A 26,614-nucleotide genomic window follows, 5' to 3' on the forward strand; every position below is an offset into this window, starting at 1 on the left:
CACGCCCCGCGGGCACCGGCAGGGGACAGGCCTGGCCAGCGCGGCTGCAGCGCTGCAGTAGAGCTGTTAGCTTCAGGGCTGCTGCCCAGTCCTGGCGCGGAGGCCCCGCCCACTCGCCCGCTTCCAGGATGGCCGCGCCTCCTGTTGCGCCAGCTCCTGACGTCAACCGAGACGCCGCCTTTTCAGGGACTGGTTGTTATGGAGCCGGTGACGTCACTGACCGGTAGCGAGGAACCCGGCCCTGACAGGGCTGTGCGCCTGTCACTCTGACCATGCGTCCCTCCCCTTGCCGGGGGTGGTGACGGGGGCAAGATGCCGGCCGGCGCGAACGGCGGTCCTCGGAGGCGGTGATCAGGCTGGGCAGCTCGCCTCAGCAGGTGGGTGGCTGGCTGGCAGGGGGAGCTGGGGCAGCAGAGGCCGGCTTCGGGCCTCCTCGGTCGGGGGTAGCGCTCCGCCCCGCAGCCACGCTGTCCTCCTCTGGGACACGGGCGGGCAGAGGAGGCTGGAGCCGCCGGGCGAGAGCCTCCCTGCTCTGTGGCTGCCTCGTGCCCGGCAGGGAGGCGGCGAGTGAGGAGCGACGGCCGCTCTCGGAGGCCCTAACTCGCCCATCTCTTCGCGTGGGCTGCGGGCGGCGCTCTTGGCAGAGCGCGAGAGGACGCGGTCCCTGCCCCGCGGGGCTTCCAGTCTCCAAAGAGGCCGCAGGCATCTGCTGCTGGGCCGGAGTGCAGGCACTGCTCCCCCCACCATGTGTGTGGGGGGCCCTGCCTGACCTGGAAGGGCGCCTCTTCGCCAGGCAGCACCGTCCTCTGGCACCCCGGCTCAGGCCGCTGTCTCTGGAGGGAGCCTTCCCAGCAGCCACTGAAGTCACTTGGGTGCAGGGCGTGTGGTGGGTGGGGAGGCAGAGCCTCCCCAGCGGAGGACTCCACCATGTGAGGTGCTCAAGTACAGTGTGCTCTGCCTCCCCACCCACCACACACCCTGCACCCAAGTGACTCCGCTACACATCCTCACTTTTTGCTTGCACATGGGTCCTAAGAGCTTGCAGGCCTCCCACGGAGGCAGTGCTTTTCCAAGGACTCCAATGCGGACACTTGGGAAGCTCTGCCTCCCCTCCCGCTGCACATCCCTCCTCTGGGCAGCTTAGGATTAGGCTGTTTTTGGCCTGATCCTCTGCGGCTCTTCTTCTGTTCCTATGTTCACTGCACTGCTCTGCAGTCGCATTTGTTATTGTGTGTTTTACTCCTGACAATTGCAAAAGCTGTGCATGACAGAGACACACTCCTGCATTGTCCATTGGGCCTGCTCCACAAGGCTGGCCATCCAGCACACCTGAACCACAGCACTACACAGCTCTTCAGTCACATTTGTTTTTGTGTATTTTACTCCGGGCAGCTACAAAAGTAGTAAATGACAGAGACATGCTCTTGCATTGTCTCTTGCACACTCTTACATTGTCTGTTGAGCCTGCTCCGCATTGGTGTTGGTAACAAGCAGGTTTATTAACAGTGGTGTATATGTGTCTCCTTGGGCCAGGCTCAAAGCAACCCTGCAGTAGAGGACCCTCCCCTATTCGTTCCTTAGCACAGTGTGGGTTGGCTGCCACTTGGCAGCATTCCTGAAGTGCCACAGAATGGGAGAGTGGGGGCTTGCCACAAGAGGGACATGGATGTGTCATACATAAATGTATGACACTTACATGGTGAAGAAAAAGCTCTGGAGAATATTGATTTCCACTTTTATCTCACCCTTCCTCCAAGGAGCTCATGGTTCTTTCCCTCCTCTTGTTTTCATGACAACTCTGTGAGTTAGACTAGGCTGAGAGAGAGCTTCCTGGATGACCTTGGGTCAGTCACTTTGTGGCTGAGTGTGCATTTGAACACCAGAACTACTGCACCGTCTTGGCTCATAAGAACATAAGAACAGCCCCACTGGATCAGGCCATAGGCCCATCTAGTCCAGCTTCCTGTATCTCACAGCGGCCCACCAAATGCCTCAGGGAGCACACCAGATAACAAGAGACCTCATCCTGGTGCCCTCCCTTGCATCTGGCATTCTGACATAACCCATTTCTAAAATCAGGAGGTTGCGCATACACATCATGGCTTGTACCCCATAATGGATTTTTCCTCCAGAAACTTGTCCAATCCCCTTTTAAAGGCGTCTAGGCTAGACGCCAGCACCACATCCTGTGGCAAGGAGTTCCACAGACCGACCACGCGCTGAGTAAAGAAATATTTTCTTTTGTCTGTCCTAACCCGCCCAACACTCAATTTTAGTGGATGTCCCCTGGTTCTGGTATTATGTGAGAGTGTAAAGAGCATCTCCCTATCCACTCTGTCCATTACCTGCATAATTTTGTATGTCTCAATCATGTCCCCCCTCAGGCGTCTCTTTTCTAGGCTGAAGAGGCCCAAACGCCGTAGCCTTTCCTCATAAGGAAGGTGCCCCAGCCCCGTAATCATCTTAGTCACTCTCTTTTTTAAGTCCACTATGTCTTTTTTGAGATGCGGCGACCAGAACTGGACACAATACTCCAGGTGTGGCCTTACCATAGATTTGTACAACGGCATTATATTTGAAATGAATTAATCACTATGGATTGGATTGAAATTGATTAACAATCGCCATCCTGATTAATGAAACAAACTGATCAGTCCTGATAAAAACATGACCTTGCTTCGGACTCTTAAAATGAGGGATTAGAAGAACAAAAATATGACAGAACAAACCTAGGCAATTTTTTTGTGCCTTAAGAATTAAGAACAAAAAATGATAGTGAACGTAATCATTTAATGATTAGCTTATTGTAAAATAAGGGATGTGTAAAATTGAATAAGGGGTTAAAAATCACCTGATGATGGGATTATCTACAATCTGAATTCAAGGACATTTAGCAAGTATGTGAAGCCTGGAAAAGATGCATTGTTAAAAAATCTTTTGTTGTTTTTGGATGTACAAGTTGGAATATTGACTACCTCCTGTGATTTGGATATCTGTGATTGCAAGACTATTTCACGAAAAAGAAATTAGCCCCAGGAAATTTGCAGAGTTTGAAATGTTGTTTGTAGAGAAGGATATAGAAGAGTTTTTTTTCTCGAACGTTGGATTCTAGCAATCCACTTCTGTTTCTTGTCACTCCACTGGTGGAAGGTTCCCAAGGCTTAGCCTTAGCCTCATAACATGATTGTTGCCTCACTAGCGTATTGCTTGTGCAAGGAGCAGCTCCTTGCATGACAGGTGGAACCCCTGTACCATAGGCCTTCCCTGTTTGAAAAATAAAACCACTCTTCTGTATAAAGTTTTAAAAAAACACAATACAAATGATGAGAATCAATCAGCTTTCAGGCAAATGCTTTTGAATAAATCCTGCCTAAATGTTGAAGCTCTCGGGGAATGTGTATATGTTACAGATGTTTACATGTCTCTGATTTTCCAAAGGATGGAGCAGTTGGCTCAAAATGATGTAAACATGAACAGTCCCATTGTGGAGAACAAAGAAAAAGATCCAGGACAAGTCCAGTTGCTCCTGAACAAACCAGCAGAAATGAGAGACTCTCCAGGTAAGCCAATTTCTGTTCTGCTGCAGAAGAGAGGCTGAGCGATCAACCTTTCAATGGAGGAGTACCATGCTGAGCTGAAAGCCCCGTCTCCAGCACCTGGGAATTCCCTCCCAAGTCCTGCTATGAGTTTTGTGGGCCAATTACGCAGTTCTCAAATTGTGGTACTGGTAGCTTTGTGGTATTGCCAAGGCTCACACTTGCTATGGGCCTCCCAGCTCCAAAGTGCCTCTGACTTACTGATGATGGTGAGGCACAGGCCGGGTTTACAGTAGTTCCTGTTGGACAACTGTCTCACTTTGGAAAAGTGCAAGAGGCCCTTACACTCACTGCCCTGAGTGAAAACGACTAGGAGAATACACTGGGGAGTCAAAATTTGTAATTGGGACTAACTGGATACCCCCTCTCCCTGGTTTTACCAGACTGTTATTTTTTGTTTTTGTAAAAACTCGGGGCTAACTCAGGGTTAAGAACCCTGAATTAAGAATCTTGCATGCCAAATCTGTGAACACAGAATATGCATTAGCCATGAATCCTGATTTAAGAGATAAAGACCAAGGGCAGAGAGTTTTCAGTGACTCACCATAGGAAAATCTATGGATCCTATGGATCCTAGTCTAGCCTCAGAACAAAAGCCACACCACATCTCTGTGGTGCTCCAGGACATTATCTTGTTGAGAACAGTCTACGTAGTCTCTGTCCATGTGTGGAGGAGCTCAGAGTGGGTCTGGCAGCATTCCAGAAACAGCCATGGTAGCTGCTAAATTTAGCATATATACCTGTATGTGTGTTGCATGCTGTGTGTGTGGCTGTACTTGTCGTAGATGGGACTCGTCAGCCTGGGAAGGCAGCTCATCTGAGAGAAGGAAAACTCTGATCCCAAACCTCCACTGCCTTGTGGCTACATCCAGTTATGGAAAATGCTTCAGGAGTCAACCTCGAGGCAAAATCCGGAGCCAGAGTACCTGAGGCAGTTCATGGCTGAACACAGTCATGTTCTGGCAACTCCTGCGACGCCACTGGAACTAACCGTACTGGCTTCTGCCTTTCCATTGGACCATTTCAGCGATGTGGAGAGGGGGAATTTGCTGCATGGGAAACAGCCTATCCTCCATACCTACTTTACCCAGGCTTCGCGCACTGGAGAGGACACTCTGTTCCAGAACCACCATTAAGAGCGTGATATCATAGTCTTCCGAGACTGAAGGATGCCAACAACATGGTGTTGCATGTGGCTTATTCATATTTGCCCTACTGTTGGGTTGACAGGCTTTTCTTCTTTCTCAATTTCTTTCAACTTAGAAAGTGGACAACAACAAAAAAGTCCCTGGACATTTGTAAGGAACTGGTGCCTTGGTAAGTCTTGTATCTTGCATACCCAGTACAACTGCAGAACCTGATTGGTTCTCTCTTGACATCATAAGAGCAGTTTTAGACATAAGTACTGATCTGCCTCTTAACTGCCTTATTTTGAATAGATTTTTGGCGAATAAAAACAGATTATTTCAAATGTCTACTCCATTGCTAATGGACTTTAGCAATGGACTAATGGACTTCAGGTGTGTGTGTTTTAATTGTCATTAATAAACCCTCAGCTTTTGTAGCAGAGTTTGGAAGTGTTCTTAAACATGGGGGCTATTTCTGAATGCCCACCTTAGAGCCAAAACGCTTCTTGTAAGCTTTGGTGTATAGCAGGGGTGTCCAAACTTTTTGGCAGGAGGGCCACATCATCTCTCTGACACTGTGTTGGGGGCCAAAGAATTAATTTACATTTAAAATTTGAATAAATTTACATAAATTAATATATTAGAGATGGAAATTTTATGAATGAATGAAGGTCTTGCAATAGCTCAAGACCTATAAAAGGCCTTGCACAAAGCAAGACTGGCCTTTCCTTTGCTGCCACTGCTGAATCACAGACATGAAACAGCAAGCAGTGGAGGAAGCCCTCGAACTACAGATCACATGAGAGGTCGAACAGTCATCCTCACGCTGAGAGCAGTTACATCGGGCCAGCATGGGCTCCGGCAAGTCGCCGGAGGGCTAGGGGCTCCTAGAAATGGCCCCTGGGCCAGGGGTTGGGCACCCTTGGTGTATAGGAAAGAGTACCTTTCTATAGTCCCTCAAGGGATCTATGCTGCTGTATGGACCTCTTTGGTTGCTGTGTGGTGGTACAGCCATTATTGCCGACTTCCAGTTCAGCCACACTACATGGAATGTGACTTCGAGCTGTGCAGCCACACAGCATGCTGGGAACAGGGACACTTTTATCTTGAAAATTAAGGATCTGGCCGTGGCTGTATGTGTGATCCTAACCACTTAACTACCACAGCTCCCTCCTTCGGGGAAACTGACCCCGAAAATTCCTGTTGAAAAGGGTGTGAAGTAAGGATGTTTTCTCCCCCCCCCCCTTCTCACTCTTCCTTAATGATTTGGTTTCTTTTCTCTTGGAAGTAGATGGTCACCCCCCTAAGTTGGGCTCTAGGCACGTGCCTCTGCTGCTTTATGCTGATGACGCTGTCTTGATGTCCTGCTCACATATAGGTTTACTGCGTCTTCTAAATGAATGTAATGATTACCTAGTTGCTAATAAATTGGAACTTAATTAAGGGAAGACTAAAATCTTGGTATTCTCAAAGTCATGGAAACCATATCCATGGTCTGTAGAAGGGAGGAAAATTGAACAAGTTAAGACTTTAAATATTTGGGGGTGAATTTTTGTTATAATCTTACATGGACTGCCCATCAGAAGCTGTCAGCTAACTTAACCCACTATATCAGTGGTACTCAAACTTTTCTGGCCAGTGGCTCCCTTGACCCCCGTGTCTGTTGGCCATGACTCCCCATCATGTTCCTGAGGGCTGGAAGTGACATCATTAAACAGGAAGTGGCCAGAAATATTAACTATATTTATATAGTTAACTATAATATAATATCAAATATATATTAACGTTATTAATAAACAGCAATATACATGCTTTATAAATGATCAGCTGCTGATCACTATTGGAGACAGGATGCTGGAGTAGGTAGATTTTGTCTGGTCCAAGAAGACTCATTTTTTTTAACTTTGTAAGCATACCAATAGAATTGTTTTATCAAATGAACTTTGTGAACAACCAGTCTGACCAACATTACACACACACACACCCCTGTGGACCCCAATCCAACTAGTCATTTCTCCCATTCTCCTTGGATAGGATTGAACCCTTTATTAATTTAATTAAATTAAATTTTTCCAGCAGCTGGTGGGGAAAACAAAAATAGACCATGAAAATATATCAGAGCTGATAAGGGTTTGGTTAGGATGCTGATTTTTCTCCTATACTAGGAGATGCACAGCCCAATCCTATGCATGTCTACTCAGAAGTAAGTCCCATTAGAGTCAATGGGGCTTACTCCCAGGAAAGTGTGGATAGGATTGGGCTGGCAATCACTTCATCAATGGCTGATAAGTATTCCCTACAAATAGCAAGATTCATCACTTTAAAAATATACCCTTTTCTCTTCAGTCAAACAACAAGATTAATAAATCACTTTAAAAACAGTACCCTTTTTCTGCTCCTGGCCAAGTAAAGTGTGTGCTTGTCTCTCCCCTCCCCCTTTGCCAACTGCATGGAAACAACTTTAAGGGGAAGGGGAGGAAAGTGGGAAGGTTTGGAGATTGAAAGGGGGAAGAGGGAGGGGGTTGAAAAGAGAGATTTCACTTTGATGAGAATCGATCCCAGGCTGGGAACTAGGAACCAACCATACAAGGATCAGCAAGGGTTAAGGACTGCAAGCTGAGCATGCTCAGAAGCGGGCGGGGCAGCAGCTACTCTTGCAGCTGAGCAACTCCTGTTTCTTCTGCTTTAAAAAAAAGTGCAGAAGACGGCTCTTATTCTGCCCAGGGGTGTGACTGTATCGCTTTGAGAGGACATCCCGTGCCTCCCCTTTGAGTTCCTAGCACTTCCCTAAAGAGCTGCGCCTCACAGTTTGAATAACACTGCAATATACCATTCAATCTATCACTCGTTTCTTCTTTAGGCAAGGCAATTGTCATTTTCCATCCACTCTTAAAGTTTGTAATGCCAGAGTAATACCACAGCTCCTATATGGTTCTCCAGTATGGTGTATTGGAATCGCGGAAGATCTGGCGAGGAGGTGGACGTGGTGTCAGCAGTGGCCCCTTTAAGGTTAAGGCCTGGACATCCAGCAGAGTGTGCTGCACAGCTGCAGCCACCTGAAGGCAATAGGGCCCTCAGGGATATAAGGAACACCTGAGGCAGGAAGGGTTGTGGGTTGTAGGAGGAGTGTAGGTTGGAGTTAGGAGAAGAGACTGACTTGGCTTATTGAATTTGGAATCTGACCGCGGACTGTGACTTGGCTTAATGACTTTGGACTTTGACTTGGATACTTTGACTGATTTGACTGGCTACTTGGAATCTTACCTTGAACTGTGACTCGGCTTATTGGCTCTGGACTCTGGTTTGGCAACTCTAACTGATTGGACTGACTTTCTTGGAATCTGTGAACTGGGACTGGACTCTGACTTTTGCTTGCTGCACTTGTGAGTTTAACAAGGGAAACTAATCAGCGTTAAGCGGGCATGAGATTCAGTGGGGAGGAGAATCTGGCAGAACATATGGTTAAGCTCGATTAATCATTCGTTCGAGCGTCCTCAGGCTAAGTTCTTTAGGGGGTACACTGGGTCTCCCTAGATGTGCACCTGATACAGCTACTTGTTTGTTTTATTTTTAATTATTTATTTCTTTTTATTTTACATCTTGTTTTACTTTGATGACTCATTTGTTGGAACATGAATTAATGCCAATAAAGGTCTCTAAATCTAACTACCACAGCTGCCGTTGAACACAACCTCGAAACTTGAGCCGATCCAGGTTTTGGATGCAAGACTTTAAGTTGCTCTTATCCACAGGGCTCAAGTCGCATTGATCTTTCTGTGAGCTTTGCTATCTCCCATTTGTTTCTGGGCTAAATTCCTGGGTCTGGGACACCTTAAAGGGAAGAGGGTGCTGTGTGCCTTTTTCTTCTTTGTGTCATGGTCACATTTGAGTTTTTTTAAGATGCAAAAGGGGTATAAAATTATAATAAAAATGAATTGCAAATGGAATTCCATTTTGAATGCACTTGATCTCCAAACTGGCGACCACTTGATCTCCAAACTGGCGACCAAACTGGCGACCACTGTACACCAGGAAAGGCGTCCCTGGCACGAGCGGTGCTTACCATTCCTCTGGGGAGCTGCTGTTCTGCACTTCTGATACTGATACTGCTGAAACTGTGACTTGGCCAGTTTCGTCTACCTGGAAATCCAGGCGCAGTGGTCTGCTGAAGGCTCTCTGGGCACCTGCATCAGGAAATGAGCCACAGCCTCTAAGTGGCCTTGCAAGGACATTACTGCTTAGCAGTAGTTTTAAGCTTTCACCTATGGTATAGCTTGAAGGCATTCTGCCACTGCCAGGTGGGGCTGGTGTTGGGGTGCTTCAGCCCAATGAAGAACATCTGCCATGTTCCAAAGTGGCTTTCCCCAAGTAGGATCTTTGGGGGGCTTCCAGTGCACTCACCACAGTGGTGAAATTGAGGCACCCTGCAATTTTCAGCCTTTTGTTGAAAATGTCCAGGTTTGTCCTAAAATTTAGTGCTAAATCTTCTGTTTGCACATTTAATTGTTTTGTGTAATGTGCTTTTAGGATATTAGCTTTTTTGTATTAAATGCATGTGGTTGCATTCATGCGCATATACTTACCTATTTTTTGTTTTTAAAATAAACCTTGCCCATCTCTTTTCATTTCAGAGGTGTCACTTGACCCTTCTCTGTGAGTCTTGTGTCTTTGATGTTTAGGGCTGTTCTTTTATGGTTGCAGTCAGTATACTTGTGTTAAGCAATACATTTGTCTCTTTGTCTTAGCAAACCCCTGGAAATGGAAAATTATACTTGTTGCTGCTGCTGCTGCCATCATCGCTGCTGCCATCATTGTCACCATCTATAGTGAGTTCTTAATTCCCTTGGTTCTTATACATTTATGGGCATCCTCTCAAATTTTTTTCCTGCTTTTTTTTGGGGGGGGGCTAAATGCATTATATAGGCTTCCTTCTGTCTCCCCTAAACCCTACCTTATAGGTCAGATTCTCTGTGGCTCTTTACTTTCACTCTCCTGGGCACCTCACACAGCAGCGGCATTTTTCAAAGGACTCCGGTGGGGAGGCTCTTCCTCACCTGCCTCCCCACCCATCGCACATCCCTGGTATTTTCTGCCTTTTTCATCTTATGGCACACTGTCACGGTGCTAAAATTGTCAAGGCATATCATTTTTTGGACAATTGACAAGGCACTCGACACTGCCGTCTGGGGACTCACATCCCCCAATGGCCCTATTAATAAATGACTCCTCCCCTAAACTCCTACAGCACACCTGCGAACCATTCACAGCACACCAGTGTTGAAAAGCAGCACAGTGGTTGAAAATTGCTGCCCACTGGGTTCCTTCACTGTTAACTGTGGCCCATTGTGGATTGTAAATCTGCAGACAAAATAACTAGAGATGGCAATGGAGCCTTTTGAACTTTGCCTGAGAATGCAAGCTGGTGATTAGGAATGGCAGCATACAGAATTATGGGACAAGCAGCCTTCAGCCTCAGTGTCCAGCTAAGATGTCTGAATCTAGACAAACCAAGTGGAAGTTCAGTTTGGACAAAAATGGTTGGCAACCTTCAGTCTCGAAAGACTATGGTATAAGCCTACAGCACCCGGTATTCCCAGGCGGTCTCCCATCCAAGTACTAACCAGGCCTGACCCTGCTTAGCTTCCACGATCAGATGAGATCAGGTATGTGCAGGGTAACAATTGGACAAAGCTGGTCCAAGGAGTTAAGTCAGATAGAGGTTAAAAGAGAAGATGTTTCAGACCTCATTGATAAATTAAAGATCAATAAGTCACCGGGCCCTGATGGCATCCACCCAAGAATTATTAAGGAGTTGAAGAATGAATTTGCAGATCTCTTGACTAAGATATGCAACTTGTCCCTCAAAATGGCCACGGTGCCAGAAGATTGGAGGATAGCAAATGTCACGCCGATCTTTAAAAAGGGAAAGTGGGGGACCCGGGAAACTATAGGCCGGTCAGCCTAACATCTATAGCGGGTAAGATGGTGGAATGCCTCATCAAAGATAGGATCTCAAAACACATAGATGAACAGGCCTTGCTGAGGGAGAGTCAGCATGGCTTCTGTAAGGGTAAGTCTTGCCTCACGAACCTTATAGAATTCTTTGAAAAGGTCAACAGGTATGTGGATGCGGGAGAAACCGTGGACATTATATATCTGGACTTTCAGAAGGCGTTCGACATGGTCCCTCACCAAAGGCTACTGAAAAAACTCCACAGTCAGGGAATTAGAGGACAGGTCCTCTCATGGACTGAGAACTGGTTGAAGGCCAGGAAACAGAGAGTGGGTGTCAATGGGCAATTTTCACAATGGAGAGAAGTGAAAAGCGGTGTGCCCCAAGGATCTGTCCTGGGACCGGTGCTTTTCAACCTCTTCATAAATGACCAACAATACGGCTGGAACCAACCGTATTGGCCTCTGCCTTTCCATTGGACCATTTCAGCAACATGGAGAGGGGGGATTTGCTGCATGGGTAACAGCCTATCCTCCATACCTACTTTACCCAGGCTTCACGCGCTGGAGAGGACACTCTGTTCCAGAACCACCATTCAGAGCGTGACACCATAGTCTTCCGAGACTGAAGGATGCCAACAAAAAAAAACATAAATGACCTGGAGACAGGGTTGAGCAGTGAGGTTGCAAAGTTTGCAGACGACACCAAACTTTTCCGAGTGGTGAAGACCAGAAGTGATTGTGAGGAGCTCCAGAAGGATCTCTCCAGACTGGCAGAATGGGCAGCAAAATGGCAGATGCGCTTCAATGTCAGTAAGTGTAAAGTCATGCATATTGGGGCAAAGAATCACAACTTTAGATGTAGGCTGATGGGTTCTGAGCTGTCTGTGACAGATCAGGAGAGAGATCTTGGGGTGGTGGTGGACAGGTCGATGAAAGTGTCGACCCAATGTGTGGGCGGCCATAAAGAAGGCCAATTCTATGCTTGGGATCATTAGGAAAGGTATTGAGAACAAAATGGCTAATATTATAATGCCGTTGTACAAATCTATGGTAAGGCCACACCTGGAGTATTGTGTCCAGTTCTGGTCGCCGCATCTCAAAAAAGACATAGTGGAAATGGAAAAGGTGCAAAAGAGAGCGACTAAGATGATTACAGGGCTGGGGCACCTTCCTTATGAGGAAAGGCTACGGCGTTTGGGCCTCTTCAGCCTAGAAAAGAGACGCCTGAGGGGGGACATGATTGAGACATACAAAATTATGCAGGGGATGGACAGAGTGGATAGTGAGATGCTCTTTACACTCTCACATAACACCAGAACCAGGGGACATCCACCAAAATTGAGTGTTGGGAGAGTTAGAACAGAGAAAAGAAAATATTACTTTACTCAGCGTGTGGTTGGTCTGTGGAACTCCTTGCCACAGGATGTGGTGCTGGCGTCTAGCCTAGACGCCTTTAAAAGGGGATTGGACAAGTTTCTGGAGGAAAAATCCATTACGGGGTACAAACCATGATGTACAACCTCCTGATTTTAGAAATGGGTTATGTCAGAAGGGTTATGTCAGAAATGGGTTATGCAAGGGAGGGCACCAGGATGAGGTCTCTTGTTATCTGGTGTGCTCCCTGGGCGTTTGTTGGGCCGCTGTGAGATACAGGAAGCTGGACTAGATGGGCCTATGGCCTGATCCAGTGGGGCTCTTCTTATGTTCTTAAACTACAATTCCCAGGAGGCCTTGCAGGTCTCTTATTATCTGGTGTGCTCCCTGGGGCATTTGGTGGGCCGCTGTGAGATACAGGAAGCTGGACTAGATGGGCCTATGGCCTGATCCAGTGGGGCTTTTCTTATGTTCTTATGGTCATGATGGCTGAAGAGACTTGAAAGAGGTGAAGATTTTGCTCAGTTGTAGAGCGGAAGAATCCAGGCTCCGCTGAACACAGAGTAAGCACTTAGGCTTGTGACATTTGACCTAATTGGTGTGTTAAGCAGTGGCCACAAATGTCTGTCAGCTCTGTTTGATAAAGTTTTAATTATTTCCTCCTTCCGAGTTGTTGTCAGTTCACTAGTGTAGGAGGGGCGGCTCCTTTGTCTTCACCTCCAGGTCCATTCATGTTACCTCAGTTCCTAACCCAGTTTAAAGACACAGAGTGACATTTGATTGGCCTGACAAACATTCTCTCTACCATTGGGAGGAGGAGGAAAATAGTAACACATGACGTCTACCACTGAAATCTCCGCCTGCAACTTGTAGAGATGGGCTGTGAGCTGGACTGCAGTATATCCAAGGTGCATCTAGAAGAAAGAAGGGAAGGAGAGAAAGGAGGTAGGGAGAAAGATCTTTCAAAATGGCTGGTGGGGTGCTTGTGATTCATCTCATGTAAAGGGTTGAGCATCAAATTGTCAGGGGAACAAGAATGTTTGGCCCAGCAACCGACTGGATTAGCAGTTGGAGTGCTGTGAGGCTGCAAGTGCCCTAGCACAGAAGTGCTTGCAGCATCACCCAGGTAGGGTGGTGAGTGAGGATTCCTTGAAGGCCCCTTCTCATTCTACAATCCTGTGATTCCGTAATAGCTGGATAGCTGGATTCCCCTTTTCGCTCCCACCCAGCCCCTCCTGCTTCAACTACAGTGTGTAGAGTAGCTCATTCTCTTCCTCCCACTGTGATATGTTCTTCAGTGGCCTCTAAGACAAGTGGGATCTCCAACCAGCAGTCCCATAACAGCTCCCTGGAAAGCTGGACTGAGAAGACTACAGGCAACACCACAGCTGACTGCCTGAGAAACCAAAAAGAGTACCATCGCTGTTTAAGAGGCGTTTCTGATTTCACAGATGGAAACATTACCTCACTACATGGTGAGTAAACTCTTCCCAGCTGCTGAAATAGTTTGCTGAAGACTGGATAGAATCACAATTTCTTTTCTCCTTAACGATATGAAAGGGATCTGCTGGATGCAAACCCAAGACCCATCTAGTTCAGCATCCTGCTTGCCACAATGGCCTGCCATATGCTTATGGGAATCCTACATACAGAAAAAAGGGCCCGCCACCCCAGTTGTCTCCTAGCAACTGGTATTAAATGGTAGTCTTCTGCATATGGGGGCTCTATATACAGCAAGTCCTCACTTAGTCATTGATAGGGTCTTGAAAACTGCAACTTTAAGCGAAATGGCTTATGTTTGTAGTACAGAAACCAGTTTTACCGTAGACTATTTGGTATATGTAAACATAAGTTGCCTTCCTCCAGCATATTTCTGGTCATGAAAAGTTACCAAATTTCTAAATAGAGATCCCAAAGACTTCTAATTTTAAACATTTAAATAAATGTGAGTTTGGGGGGCGGGAGGAAACCCATGCAGTCATGGGGAGAATTTGCAACTCCACATCGAGAGTGGCCCCAGCTGGGAATCAACTAAGTGAGAACTTGCTGCATAGCCAATGGTAATGGCTAGTTCTCAGATGCCCTTTTAAAGCCACCTAAGCCGGCTGCAGTTACCAGTCTGAAGGCAACACATTCCAAATGTTGGTTTTTGTTTCTTTTAGCACATAACTATCTCTGTGTGTCCTGAGTCATGTAGTGCTGTCCTGAGCACTGTTGCATGGTGGTGAACAATGTTATCGCACCTTCTCCATTGAGCCCAGATGCACCCCATTTTGTCCTTGCAGTTTCCCAGAGAGGGGGTGAGGGTGGAGACTTGGCAGAGGGTGAAAGCACAGAAAAGCATCTTCCTGCTTTCCACAGCTCAGCATTGGGAGAGGCCCTTCTCCAAAACCTGGCAAATCACACCATGAAGTTTAAAAGTCTTTGCCAGGTTGAAAACTTGGTGGTCCCTTGTCACCGAACTGGTCCAGGACTGAGAAGTGCTCTATTTTGTCCAGCAGAGAGAGGGTAAAGATGAAGTGGAAGTGGATGGGCTTGTGATGGGATGGAAGAGACTATCCTAATGTGGAGGAATCCTTTTCTTTCTCATCTCATAGGGACCTTTGTTTGTGCACATTGCCCACGCACTGAGAGAGAAGAGCCCATATATTTTGTTGCTGGACAGAAAGTAACATGGTCTGAAGCCAATAAGTTTTGTAGAGACAAGAAAGGGAAGTTGTTCACACTCAAGAACGAGACAATACTGGTAAGAAACGCAGTAGGATAATTGCAAAATTCGTGTCTGGAATATGGGTTGATGCAGATTCTTCAGATGGGACATTAAGCATTAAGGAAGAAGGTGTGTTACTCCTTCAGACACTTTTCCCCCTAAATTCTACAGAGGATTGATTACCCCACACTTTGTTTTATTCCCCGCAGAAGCTGAAGGGGAGGATTTCATTTTTTTCAGAAGGGCACTATGAGCAGCATCATGGCTGTTAATTTGGGAAGGGCAGGCACACCTACAATTCCCCCATTCCACATGTATAATCAGGGCTGGCCAACCCTGCAGCCAGTAGAGGTCGCTGCATGGCTTTAGACTGCAAGGGAAGGAGGGAGGTAGTGGCAAAATCTGGGTGCTTTTCACCCTCAGTCTGCAGTGCTCAGAGAAGGAGCTGCTTCACATGGGATTAAGCACAAAGCAGCTTCTGCTTCGCACTCTAAACAGATCATTCCCCTGAAGACTTCCAGGTTTCAGGCAGCAGGCAAGGAGCACAGTAAGGGTTTGGGGTATTCTTAAGGTGTCATGGCAGACCTGCATCAGCATTATTTGTGTGTGATAATCTGGCTTCAGCTGGATCAGGGCACTTTCCCCCTTAATTTATCCTGAGGTTTGTGGGGCATACAGTGGTAGCGAGTACATCTGGGGGTTAAAGATCCTGGGGAAGACCCATGAATGACAGTTCTGGAATGCAATTTATTTGGCAGGAAGCTATCCCGCCCTTCATCCTACCCAACTTTTCCTATTGGTTTGCGGCTAGCTGTGTGCCTTCAGGAACCTGCAGTGGGACAGATGGTTCGCCATTCGATCCAACCCTGTGAGTGTGTTCCTGTGTTCTCTGTTTTATAACTGCCTGAGAGAGAGAGAGTACTTAGAAAAATGTCCTAATCCCTTGGCATTATTGGTCTTCTGGTTGTCCTCTTTGCTTCATGGTTCAGTACTCAAAGAATTGGCCAATCCTCTCCCATACATAAACGTAATGAGAGTGAGCTGGGCTTCACATACACTCACCATGGATTTAAACTTTACATTTGTGGCACCCCATAGTGATGTCTGTACTTTCATTGTATTGTTTAGGAGAGTTCCTTGCCAAACTCACTCGATGTGTGTCATTGATAGCAAGAGAGTTTTTGGTGAAGAGTCCATGTATCTAACTTGAGGGAGTGGATTTTATATTTGGGTCTCCATTCCAGAAAGCTGCTGCTGTGGCTGACATCTGCAGTGAAATTTCAGTAGAATCCACACGTGATTAAAATACTCAACCAAGCAACCAAATATCAACTGCCCCCTGCCCTTCTTTCAGCACTGTCTCATTGGAGATCATGTCTGGCCACAGAAAACCTCTTTTAATCCATGATGGGTTGCCTCTGTCACGTGCTCAGGTCCTGGCTTGATGCAGCCACCCATTGTGACTGGAACATCCATTGTGTGAATTCACCCTGCATTTGGGGTTTTCAAAAGGCCTAGTCCCCTCTAAAAGGGCAGGCAATTGCCATAGGACTGGTTCTTCCTTCATTCTTACCATCTGATTTAACTTCATTTAAAATATTTTATATACCACTATAAAAGGAGAAAACATTTATGGAGCATTTTTCCATTGCAAAACAAAAGGGAGGATGATTCCTTGCCTGAAAGTGGCTTATAGCTAGAGGTGGGTTTTTCATTGATAATGAAATAAAAACACCGCTTTCTGCACTTCTCAGTTTTGTAAAAAAGCAAAAGCAATCAAAATCTGTGAAAAAATAAAACCATTCTCTAACATCTCTCCATGCATGTGGTTGCAACTACTGACACTACACCAGCTATGTCTCCTATGTAGTACACTTTTAAAGGAATTATAAATTATATTGTATAAATTCATTTATTATAATTTATAAATATTATATATAATATAATTTATAAATTATGTTTATATAACTTATAATATAGATTATATAATAGTATACATTATATAACATATTATAAGTTATAATAATTTTTATAAAAATACATCCTTGGACGAAAAACATATAACAGTGGTTTCTGCATTACTAACTTTGGAAAACACAGAAGTCAACAAAAAAAGAACCATTTTCACCCACCTCTACTTATAGGGCATGCCTGTATTTCTCTTTAAGCTATATCTGCTGGAATTCTGTTCTGTAACTCCCCGCAGTTAAGTGAAACCATGGATACGGGGTGAACATTCCCCACCCTCTGGAGCCAAGGGGGAGCAGAGTCTCTGGAGCAGAGTCCTACTCGTGAGTAAGAGCCCAAGGGTCAGGCATTTAAATCAAAGTTGAAAGTTAGCTGCACCTAAGGTAGCACCTAATCGAAGGAAGGGAGGAAGATAATGTGAAAAGCAGGTTTTTCTACTTGTTTAAATTAAACCTATACTTAACCCAGGTTAAACTTAATCTAAGTTAGAACATAACCTAAACAGGTCAGTAAATTGGGACACAGGATCTAGAGAGCAATAAATAATTAAACAAACCCAAATAAAAACTAGCTTGAGGTTACAAAAACAGTCCAGCCTAAGAGAACAGAACTAGGAGGGAAAGAACCTAGGAAGGGCCAATTCCCAACCCATTAAGAGCCCCATTAGGCTAATCCAAGCAGTCCATTCAGGAGCCTGCAGAGTAGGTCACACCCATCAGCAGCCATTTGCCTTCCTGAGCTTTTGTAAACTCACCTGGGAAGGCCAGCCCCCTTTCAATCAGGAAGGAAGGAGGGAGGGGGAGCCAGCCAGGAGTATAAAGCTAGGCCGGCCATCGCGTGAGGCTCTCTGCAGACGCGTGTGGCCTCTGGGAACCAAGTGCCTCGGGAACTAAGTGCCAGGTAAGGCACGAGAGTTTAGCATCTGGGCGAGGAGGCCAGGGCCCCATACACTGCCCTTCCTCTTCCCTTGAGAAAAGGGCTGCTATCCAGTGTAAAGTTTTTAAAAGGACCCCTAAATAAAACAACAACAACAACAACAACAAAGCTATTCAGTCAGACAGCCAGCAGGAGGGTGGAGGCTATCCAGTGTTCTGCATCGAGTGCCACATGTATGATTATATGCCTCTGGGGCATAAGTCATGGGTGTGTCCTCGGTGCAAGGAGCTCCAGGGTCTCAGGGAACGCGTCCGCTCCCTTGAAGCCTTGGTGGCCGACCTGGAGAAGCGCAGGCAGGCAGAGGAGGACCGTGGGGAGACTTCCGGGGACGATCAGGCTTCGTCCCAACCTCAGGCGTGCAGCTCCTCGGCTGCCCGGGTGGGAAGTCTCAGGACTGGAGGACGTCATCCTGGAGAGGAGGGAAACGATCCCCTAGGGGGGACCCCTTCTCCAGGGGATGGGCCCGTATCCGAGCGCACTCGGGATACTCCTCGGTGGGAGGGGGGTCGGGGGCTTCTTGTAGTGGGGGATTCAATTATTAGAAACATAGGGAGGGGGGGTTGCGACGGATGTGAGGACCGCATGGTGACTTGCCTGCCTGGTGCAAAGGTTACGGACATCACTTCTCGTATAGACAGGCTAGTAGACAGTGCTGGGGGAGAGGTAGCGGCTGTGGTGCATGTCGGCACCAACAACGTGGGCAAGTGTAGCTGGGAGGTCCTGGAGTTCAAATTTAGGCTTTTAGGCAGGAAGCTGAAAGCCAGGACCTCAAAGGTAGCGTTCTCTGAAGTGCTACCTGTTCCACACGCAGGGCCAGCTAGGCAGGCGGAGATAAGGGGTCTCAATGTGTGGATGAGACAGTGGTGTAGGGAGGAGGGGTTTAGATTCGTTAGGCACTGGGGAACTTTTTGGGACAAGTGGGGCCTGTACAAGAGGGACGGGCTCCATTTGAACCAGAATGGAACCAGACTGCTGGCGCATAACATTAAAAAGGTGGCAGAGCAGCTTTTAAACTGATCCCTGGGGGAAGGCCGACAGGAGCCGAGGGGCATCCAGTTTGGGACTCCTCATCCCTATGGGATGAGGATGGGGAGGTTAGAGAACAACAAGACAAAGGCAGAGTAGGAGAAGAAATTGGGAAAGGTAGGGTGATGGGATGTGATAAATGGTTTGGCACAATGAGAGGATGCGTGGACAAAGGAGCGAATAAGCAGCCCATCCTTGGGCATTCCGTGTATAAATACTTTTATGCGAATGCCCAAAGTCTACGAGCAAAGGTGGGAGAACTGGAATGTCTGGTGACAAGGGAAAATATTGACATAGTGGGCATAACGGAAACCTGGTGGAATGCGGAGAATCAGTGGGATACCGCAATCCCGGGCTATAAACTCTACAGGAGGGACAGGCAGGGGCGTGTTGGAGGTGGGGTGGCCGTTTATGTTAAGGAAGGGATAGAATCCAGCAAAGTAGAGATTGAAGGTGGGTCCGACTCCACCGTAGAATCTCTGTGGGTTAAATTACCAGGCTTGTGCAGCGATGTAATACTGGGGGCGTGCTATCGTCCTCCAGACCAGAAATCGGATGGGGACCTTGAAATGAGGAAACAGATCAGGGAGGTGACAAGGAGGGACAGGGTTGTAATCATGCGGGACTTCAATTATCCTCATATTGACTGGGTCAATTTGTGTTCTGGTCACGATAAGGAAACCGGATTTCTTGACGTGCTAAATGACTGTGGCTTAGATCAGCTAGTCACGGAGCCCACCAGAGGACAGGTGACTCTGGATTTAATATTGTGCGGTACGCAGGACCTGGTTAGAGATGTAAACGTTACTGAGCCATTGGGGAACAGTGATCATGCTGCAATCCGTTTTGATGTGCATGTTGGGGGAAGAATACCAGGCAAATCTCTAACAAAAACCCTTGACTTCCGACGGGCGGACTTCCCTCAAATTAGGAGGCTGGTTAGAAGGAGGTTGAAAGGGAGGGTAAAAAGAGTCCAATCTCTCCAGAGTGCATGCAGGCTGCTTAAAACAACAGTAATAGAGGCCCAGCAGAGGTGTATACAGCAAAGAAAGAAGGGTTCCACTAAATCCAGGAGGGTGCCCACATGGCTAACCAACCAAGTTAGAGAGGCTGTGAAGGGCAAGGAAGCTTCCTTCCGTAAATGGAAGTCTTGCCCTAATGAGGAGAATAAAAAGGAACATAAACTGTGGCAAAAGAAATGTAAGAAGGTGATACGGGAGGCCAAGCGAGACTATGAGGAACGCATGGCCAGCAACATTAAGGGGAATAATAAAAGCTTCTTCAAATATGTTAGAAGCAGAAAACCCGCCAGAGAAGTGGTTGGCCCTCTGGATGGTGAGGGAGGAAAAGGGGAGATAAAAGGAGACTTAGAGATGGCAGAGAAATTAAATGAGTTCTTTGCATCTGTCTTCACAGCAGAAGACCTCGGGCAGATACCGCTGCCCGAACGGCCCCTCCTGACCGAGGAGTTAAGTCAGATAGAGGTTAAAAGAGAAGATGTTTCAGACCTCATTGATAAATTAAAGATCAATAAGTCACCGGGCCCTGATGGCATCCACCCAAGGGTTATTAAGGAATTGAAGAATGAAGTTGCAGATCTCTTGACCAAGGTATGCAACTTGTCCCTCAAAACGGCCATGGTGCCAGAAGATTGGAGGATAGCAAATGTCACGCCTATTTTTAAAAAGGGAAAGAGGGGGGACCCGGGAAACTATAGGCCGGTCAGCCTAACATCCATACCGGGTAAGATGGTGGAATGCCTCATCAAAGATAGGATCTCAAAACACATAGACGAACAGGCCTTGCTGAGGGAGAGTCAGCATGCCTTCTGTAAGGGTAAGTCTTGCCTCACGAACCTTATAGAATTCTTTGAAAAGGTCAACAGGCATGTGGATGCGGGAGAACCCGTGGACATTATATATCTGGACTTTCAGAAGGCGTTTGACACGGTCCCTCACCAAAGGCTACTGAAAAAACTCCACAGTCAGGGAATTAGAGGACAGGTCCTCTCGTGGATTGCGAACTGGTTGGAGGCCAGGAAGCAGAGAGTGGGTGTCAATGGGCAATTTTCACAATGGAGAGAAGTGAAAAGCGGTGTGCCCCAAGGATCTGTCCTGGGACCGGTGCTTTTCGACCTCTTCATAAATGACCTGGAGACAGGGTTGAGCAGTGAAGTGGCTAAGTTTGCAGATGACACCAAACTTTTCCGAGTGGTAAAGACCAGAAGTGATTGTGAGGAGCTCCAGAAGGATCTCTCCAGACTGGCAGAATGGGCAGCAAAATGGCAGATGCGCTTCAATGTCAGTAAGTGTAAAGTCATGCACATTGGGGCAAAAAATCAAAACTTTAGATATAGGCTGATGGGTTCTGAGCTGTCTGTGACAGATCAGGAGAGAGATCTTGGGGTGGTGCTGGACAGGTCGATGAAAGTGTGGACCCAATGTGCGGCGGCAGTGAAGAAGGCCAATTCTATGCTTGGGATCATTAGGAAGGGTATTGAGAACAAAACGGCTAGTATTATAATGCCGTTGTACGAATCTATGGTAAGGCTACACCTGGAGTATTGTGTCCAGTTCTGGTTGCCGCATCTCAAAAAAGACATAGTGGAAATGGAAAAGGTGCAAAAGAGAGCGACTAAGATGATTACGGGGCTGGGGCACCTTCCTTATGAGGAAAGGCTACGGCGTTTGGGCCTCTTCAGCCTAGAAAAGAGACACCTGAGGGGGAACATGATTGAGACATACAAAATTATGCAGGGGATGGACAGAGTGGATAGGGAGATGCTCTTTACACTCTCACATAATACCAGAACCAGGGGACATCCACTAAAATTGAGTGTTAGGCGGGTTAGGACAGACAAAAGAAAATATTTCTTTACTCAGCGTGTGGTTGGTCTGTGGAACTCCTTGCCACAGGATGTGGTGATAGCGTCTAGCCTGGACGCCTTTAAAAGGGGATTGGACAAGTTTCTGGAGGAAAAATCCATTATGGGTTACAAGCCATGATGTGTATGCACAACGTCCTGATTTTAGAAATGGGTTATGTCAGAATGCCAGATGCAGGGGAGGGCACCAGGATGAGGTCTCTTGTTATCAGGTGTGCTCCCTAGGGCATTTGGTGGGCCGCTGTGAGATACAGGAAGCTGGACTAGATGGGCCTATGGCCTGATCCAGTGGGGCTGTTCTTATGTTCTTAAGGGGTGCTATGCTCCTCTTGCCTCCATAGGGTCTTCTGAGCTCAGCAGAGGCTGCGCTCATCTGTCCATGGACTCTGCCAGGCTCAGACTTATACTTAGAGTCAAAAACGCATTACTTGCTGTTTTTCAATTTTAAAAAAAATGCCTGGCTTCCTTGGGCCTCCTAATGTTTTTTAAGGCATTAAAAAATGACTTCCAGTTTTATGGGGGGGGGGGGGGGAACCCAAACTGACGTCATGTTTTTTTCCATTGTAAAGCTCAGTTTCAGTATGGCAGAGGCTGCAGACAGATGTGGGCAGCCTCTGGTGGTGAGGGGAGCAGACCTCTGAGAAGAGTGGCATGCCCTGGTATCCATGGTTTCAATTAACCACAGGGAGTTCTGGAACAGAACCCCCACAGATACTGGGGCATGCCTGTACTTACAATTTATAAAAAATGCACACTTGGAATAAAAACACAACTCTGCTTTCTGTGCTTGGAAAACACCAAAATCCGTGGAAAAACTGTTTTCACCCACCTCTACGGATAGTTTAGGAACATAGGAAGCTGTCGTACCAAGTCAGGTTCCTGGTCCATTGAGCTCAGTATTGCCAACACTGACTGGCAGCAGTTCTCCACAGTTTCAGGCAGGGAAGTCTGTCTGAAACTGTCCCCACCCTACCTGGAGATGCTGCTGGGGCAAAACATGGCTGAATGCAGAGCAGGAACAGCTTTACCACTGAGCTGTGGTCCCTTCCTGAACTATGTTTGGACAGTTTGGTTTTGTTTGGTGGTTTTCAACGTGGATGGTTACCCTGGGAAGTTTTGCTTGAGGAGGGAAGTGGGAATACTATGAACCATTGATTTCCATACAAGGGGCAGGGGAGCCAACCAAGCAGCCATGTGCTGTCACCAGGGTCTTTCAGGTCTGCTTGCCTCTATGGTGAGGGGAGGTGTGAAGTGGAAAGGCACACTATCAGCTCAAGCAGAGTTGAGCAGTAAGGCAAGCCATCAACTGTTTGGATGCCTATAGTGGGATGACCACAACTTATGTCCAGTGGATAGCACTCTGGGGTCAGACACAGCCAGGGCACTGACTGCTGGGAGTTGCAAAGAATGTTAGGCTAGGAAGCAGATTGGTTATGCCTGAATTGTTAAGAGTCTGTTTTCCCTTGCTTTGTAAATTTGAACATGTTGGTGTACCAAGGGGATTTTAGTTGTGCTTTTGAACTGTAGGCTATGTGAGGCTTAAGTCAGCCTGCCTTTGAAATTAAGCATTTTCATTTTCACATCTGGAGGAAGAAACTAAAGGAAGAAACTAAAGGAAGAAACTAAAGCAAAAATCTTTTCTTTCTACAGCTACAATGTCACTCCACGCAGGAAAGCAAGAAGCTGTGGGGCTTTTGAAAATGGAAAAATTAGTTTTGAACTGTGCAATGACAGAAGGAGATTTATCTGCACATTTGAAATTTGACCTCCAAAAAGCTGTCAACCGAACACCAGCCTTTTATCCCACTGCCCTTTGGGACAAGAGATATCCAGGGTCTCCTGCAAAACGATGGTCCGTGCCTTTCTGACTTCAAGACTGGATTACTGTAACTGTAACACTCTTAAGTGGTGCAGCCCTTGAAGACTGTTTGGAAGCTGTAATTGGTGCAGAATGCAGTGTCCCGGTGGTTAATGGACAACTGCTCCAGTGACTGCACTGGCTGTCTATTCATTTCTGGTCCCAATTCTCAAAGTGCTGGTGTTAGCCTGGACCCAGAGCATGAAGACACTTCAAGGTCATTGAAGGGACCACTTTCCCCCATACACTCCAACCTGCCCTCTTAGGTCGCCAGTTCAAGGCCACGGGAGGGAATGGCGAGATCTTGAAGCAGCTGACAAGCTGAGCTGAGTTATTCCACCTGCTCTTTGGTGTGAGCAAAGAAGTGTCTTGGCTGCCCTTCAAGATAAAGGAGCTGCTTGTCAGCCAGCATGGGAGGCAACTGGGGGCCAGAAGTGATACCAGACTGTGAAATGTTGTGCGGTTCTTAAGACAAAACCTTTCTGTTATTGTAAAAATCTCCTCGGGGATTTAGAGATAGGCAGGCTATGTGAACTGCCTTGAATAAAGTCAGAGGAGTAATCTGATGACCAGAAAGGCAGTATTATTATTACTGGTATTATTATAATACCAGTATTATTATTATTTTATCTGAGGGGGCTTTCCTGCAAGTGCCACCAAGTTAAGTTAGAGCAGGATTTCTCAAACTGTGGGTTGCGACCTGAGGTCAGGTGGGTTGCGGAAAGATGGGCGCTGCCATCTTGGAACCTGGCAAATTAGGCAGGCGGCGCCATCTTGGAAGCTGGAACTGCCTTTGCCTAAAGCTCTGAGCTTTCTGTGTATGTGGAACACCATCTTGGAGGCTGGCAAACAGGGCAGGCAGCCGTCTTGGAAGGTAGAACTGCCTTTGCCCCAGCTTGCCTGTGTGTACTCAAAGCTCTTCCCAGGAGCAAAAGAGTGGCTTGCAGAGCCACACAGGGAGTGAGAGTGGCTGCTGAGTGCCTCAGGGAACGTTGCTGGATTATCTTGAGGTGGGATTATCTTCAGCCTCTCCCTGCAAATGGGGGGTGTTACCAAAAAGGCTGTTTTGTTTAGGGGAATTAGTATATTAGCCTTTTGGAAACTTTTAGGATTGCAGGCTGGATAGCAAGACAGTGTAAAGCGAAGAAATCCCTTGTTTAGCTTAAAAAGGAGACTGGGAGAAAGGTAACTTTCAATCAAAGGATTATATTTTTATTGCAAAAACACACAAAGGCAAACATAATGCACATGGAAAATGGTAAGTGTATGTCTACTTGAATCCTAGTATTTGGATACAGTGTACCTAGCTTTATGATGGTTGTATGTGCTATGTATTTGGGTGCATCCGAAAAGGAATCAGAAATGGATAGGTTGTAGAGAAGTATTTTAGGGGTTCCTTAATTTGCTAAACCCAGTTTGCTAACTAAAGATGAGGGAAGAAGGGGAGAAATAGGTAGGATGGAAGGGAGAGAGTTTTAGACGCAAGATATATTTACCTGTCCCGGGGAGCAGTTGGATGGGAAAGAGTCCTAGGAAGGACCACTCCCTTGGGAGGGCAGCCAGAAAGAGAGAGACATGTGCTCAGAACTTTCTCTTAAAGGCTTGTGTCTGACCTAGAATGACCCAGATGTGTCCTACAGCTGTCCTAGATGCGCATGCTCAGTACAACGCAATGGTACACCTGGAGTATGTTAAAAAAAAAAAAAAGGGTGGAAGGGTCCAGAAATCAGCTATCAGCAAAGCCTGACTGGGGGAGGGGGGAGCCTGACTTGCTTCCTGTTGCTACTGGATTTTGGAGATGTAGCTTAATGGCTGTAATTTAGTTAACAATAGGTGGAGGCTAGGTATTTAGACTTTTCTGCCAAGGTTCTCTTCCCTTAAGGTGTTTGCATATTCAGTGATTGACTTAAACAATAAAGACATTTCCAGTGTCTCTAGAGAAAATGAGTCTTTCCAGACTGAAGGTGGCCAACAACATGAGAAATGAGTGAGCTTATGATTTGACTCCTTTTGTGGCCTGTAAGAGAAATTTTAGGCCTGCATTTTAGTCCAAATACATAACCAGATATAAAAACACAACTTGGAAGGGAAAAGGGGATTTTCACGTAACAGGGGCTTGTTTCTTGTTTGCTTTGCTTTCTCTTTTACCACCTCCTTCCAGCTCAAGTCCAGCCCCCCTCTCCCCTCACTTGCATCCAGCCCAGCTGTGCCCTTCCCACCTGTTACGTGAAAATCCCCTTTTTCCTTTTAGTTGTGATTTTTTCTCTCTATCTGGTTATGTTACTATGGACTAAAATATCATGCAGGCTAAACTCACACAGGCCACATTTCCAAAACTCTGGTCAAGTTGCAGGCTCATGGTTACACCACCACCACCTCCCTATGGTCACACATTATGGGAGGAAGTCTGGCATCGTAAATCATTGTTTAAGTGTCTCCTACATTACTGTATTCATTGTATTGTTTTAACCCAATCACTGTTTAAGGCAAAAGTGTCTCCTAATCCAATCACTGTTTAACTCCTGTATGCAAACTTGAACTGCCTCCTTGTGTTGCTGATTCATTGTATTGTTTAAGTTCCCCCAGCTAGGAAGCCAGCCATAGACCCCATTGAATTTTGCTGATAACGGACATTCTGATCCTTTCAATGTTTTACACACTCCAAGCACCCTGCTGGGTGGTAGTAAGGAAGTTACCATCCAGCTCAGCACTGTCTGAAAACCCCTTTTAAGTGAGGGCTTCCTCTCACATACTCTCTCTGGCTCTCTCTCCAAGGACCAACACATCTGTGTTGTGTCAGAGGGTCCTCTTCGCAGGACTCTCCCCCTCCCATCCAGCTGCTCTACAGGACAGGTAACTATCTTGCAACTGGAACTCTTTCCCTTCTTCCCCCCTTTTTTCTGCCCTTCTCTCCCCATCTTTAGTTAGCAGCTGGGTTTGGCAGATCAGGGACCCCTAAAATCCTTCCCTACAACCTTTCCTTTTTCTAATTTCCTTGGATGCACCAAATACTCTTTACACGCAACCACCATAAAAGCTGGGTACACTGGATTCAAGTACTAGGACCAAGAAACATACACTTACCATTTCTCCATGTGCATTATGTTTACCTTTGTGCGTTTGTAATAAAACTATAATCTTTTATTAAAAGTTATCTTTCTCTCAGTCTCCTCTTTAAGC

At 46.6% G+C, this 26,614-nt stretch overlaps 1 protein-coding gene across 5 annotated transcripts; it reads left to right on the forward strand.

Annotated features, from left to right (window-relative positions):
* The first annotated feature begins 289 nt into the window (after positions 1-289).
* LOC136660466 (C-type lectin domain family 12 member B-like) lies at positions 290-24,810 on the forward strand. Of its 5 annotated transcripts, XM_066637665.1 has the most exons (9): positions 290-377; positions 3,439-3,560; positions 4,860-4,913; positions 9,469-9,549; positions 12,867-12,997; positions 13,351-13,527; positions 14,650-14,798; positions 15,521-15,630; positions 23,227-24,810. In XM_066637665.1, exons 5-9 carry the CDS (start codon positions 12,928-12,930, stop codon positions 23,339-23,341), a joined length of 621 nt encoding a protein of 206 aa, XP_066493762.1. In that variant the 5' UTR covers positions 290-377; positions 3,439-3,560; positions 4,860-4,913; positions 9,469-9,549; positions 12,867-12,927; the 3' UTR covers positions 23,342-24,810. The 5 variants fall into 5 exon arrangements, with proteins under 5 accessions (XP_066493762.1, XP_066493757.1, XP_066493760.1 ...); XM_066637660.1 differs by lacking the exon at positions 12,867-12,997; XM_066637663.1 differs by lacking the exons at positions 12,867-12,997; positions 23,227-24,810 and adding an exon at positions 16,969-17,028.
* Positions 24,811-26,614: the final 1,804 nt, after the last annotated feature.

The sequence above is a fragment of the Tiliqua scincoides genome, chromosome 9, assembly GCF_035046505.1.
Source record: "Tiliqua scincoides isolate rTilSci1 chromosome 9, rTilSci1.hap2, whole genome shotgun sequence".
Taxonomy (NCBI): Eukaryota; Metazoa; Chordata; class Lepidosauria; order Squamata; family Scincidae; genus Tiliqua; species Tiliqua scincoides.